Raw genomic sequence first — 2,235 nt, forward strand, 5'->3', positions numbered from 1 at the left:
GTGCAATGAAAGTGATTCTAATATATTACTGTCATTAATTTATAGAAGATTACAAAGAAAATAATATATTGCGGTCCGTGATTGTGTAGCAGGATAAAATTGCACATGCCTGCCTCAGAAACACATATATATGTCATACAATCGAAAATTTTGCCGACAATGTTTTGTTTTATTTTATTTTAAATTTTAAATCCTCGTGATTCTGATATTATCGCATTGTGAAATTGGCACTATTAGAAAAACGGTATTATCAGCGGTTCAATATTTATTTATAATATCTATTTTATCTATAAATAGATTCCAATGAGTCCTCTAACACACACAAGAAGAACAATGTCACACTTAGATATGAGTTCCGTCCAAGTTCTTTCCAACACCATAATTCATGCACCAAATCACAATACCAATTGCTCAAATGATCATACAATCGATCTAAACCCATTGGATCTACAATTCATCTCATTTGGATATAACCAACAGGGTTTTCTTTATCGCCATCCAATCAACTTAGACATATCAAATCAAATCCAACACCTTAAAGACTCCTTTTCCTCTACTCTTGATGTTTTTTACATCCTTGCGGGTCGTCTCAAAATCACACAACATGAAGATAACACTTTCTCTTGTGCTATCAACTGCAATAACGAAGGTGCACTCTTTGTTCACGCTGCAGCAAAAGATATTAGTGTGGATGATATTCTTAAACCCACTCATCTTCCTCCTATTCATCACTCGCTTTTTTTAATGAATGGAGTCAAAAACTATGAAGGGACATCAAATCCATTACTTGCGGTCCAAGTTACGGAGCTAGATGATGGCATATTCCTTGGGATCTCAACCAACCATGTGACTGGTGATGGTAATTTGTTTTCCAATTTTTACAATTTGTGGGCAAAAATCTCAAGAGGATGTTGTCTTGAAGTATCCAAAACTCCAATATTTGAACGTTGGTTTCCTAAAAGTGTTGAATGTCCGATTCGTTTTCCTCTCACAATAGAGCCACAAAGTAATCTTAAAGGAAAAAAACTCAATCCACCTGAAAGAATATTTCATTTCACAAAAGAGAATATTGCAAAACTAAAACTCAGAGCCAACTTAGAGGCTGGTACAAAGAAAATATCTTCTTTGCAAGCAGTTTTAACTCATATTTGGCGTTCTTTTACACGTTCCCAGAAACTTGACAACCAAACAGATGTGAGTTTTTCAGTTGATGTAAGTGTTAGACCAAGACTGAATCCTCCTTTGCAAGAGAATTATTTTGGTAATGCTATAATAGAATTTTTGGCTACATTGAAAGCGGGTGAATTATTGGATGATGGTGGGCTTGGTAAGGGTGCGTTGAAGATTAATGAGATGATTGCTTTGCACACTGATGAGAAGATAAGAAGTCATTATGAAAAATGGTTAATAAAACCGAGTTTTTATGTTACACCTAATGATATGTCCCATAATAATTGTTTGGTGATTGCTTATTCACCTAGGTTTGATGTATATGGTAATGATTTTGGTTGGGGGAAACCTGTGGGGGTTCGAAGTGGTGGTGCAGATAAACGAGAAGGAAAAGTTAATGTGTTTGCAGGTTTAGAAGAAGGTAGTATGGAGATTGAAGTGTGTCTTCCTTATGAAACTTTAGAAGCAATGGGAAATGATCTCGAGTTTATGGATGTTGTGTCCAACTAATGTGGATTTCAAGTTCTAATAATGATTGAGAGTCAATTTTGACCTAAAATCATCAATCTTGGCCTTGATCTTTTTTTTTAAATAAGTGATTTTCACATATATTTCAGCTTTTCATTTGTGTTTTTCATTGATTTTGTTGCTTTTTTCTCGTGTTTTTTATGTGGAGTTGTCTTCTTTTTCGTCTTGTTGTAGTGTTCATTTAGTTCATATTAATAAATATATTTAATTCAAAATTAATGTATATTTAATCAATAACTTTGTCTTCTATAACGTTGCATATATAAAGGTAAGAATATTCTAGACACTTCAATTTTATCATATTTATAAGCATTGTAATACATGTATACAATATTTCATTATATGTTATATTAATCTTGTGAGTTTTTTTCCTATTTAATAGTTTTAATTTTTAGCGAAATTCATATTGTTCTTAATCGAAACTGCATACCAATTTAAATAATGTTTTTTTTTGTAAATGAAATAAAATAATTGTCAAAATAATTTGATTATGTCTTTGTAACACATGAATTTTTGTTTTAAAAGGTCAATAATATG

At 32.0% G+C, this 2,235-nt stretch overlaps 1 protein-coding gene across 1 annotated transcript; it reads left to right on the forward strand.

The window, feature by feature from the left end:
* Nucleotides 1-304: 304 nt before the first annotated feature.
* Nucleotides 305-1,864, forward strand: LOC131640793 (uncharacterized acetyltransferase At3g50280-like). Its single transcript, XM_058911173.1, has one exon. It carries the CDS (start codon nucleotides 334-336, stop codon nucleotides 1,678-1,680), a length of 1,347 nt encoding a protein of 448 aa, XP_058767156.1. The 5' UTR covers nucleotides 305-333; the 3' UTR covers nucleotides 1,681-1,864.
* Nucleotides 1,865-2,235: the final 371 nt, after the last annotated feature.

The sequence above is a fragment of the Vicia villosa genome, unplaced genomic scaffold, assembly GCF_029867415.1.
Source record: "Vicia villosa cultivar HV-30 ecotype Madison, WI unplaced genomic scaffold, Vvil1.0 ctg.003324F_1_1, whole genome shotgun sequence".
Taxonomy (NCBI): domain Eukaryota; kingdom Viridiplantae; phylum Streptophyta; class Magnoliopsida; order Fabales; family Fabaceae; genus Vicia; species Vicia villosa.

What these genes read in the sequence shown, in the direction of transcription:
- LOC131640793 (XM_058911173.1), top strand. Translation starts at nt 334, where the DNA reads ATGTCACACTTAGATATGAGTTCCGTCCAAGTTCTTTCCAACACCATA.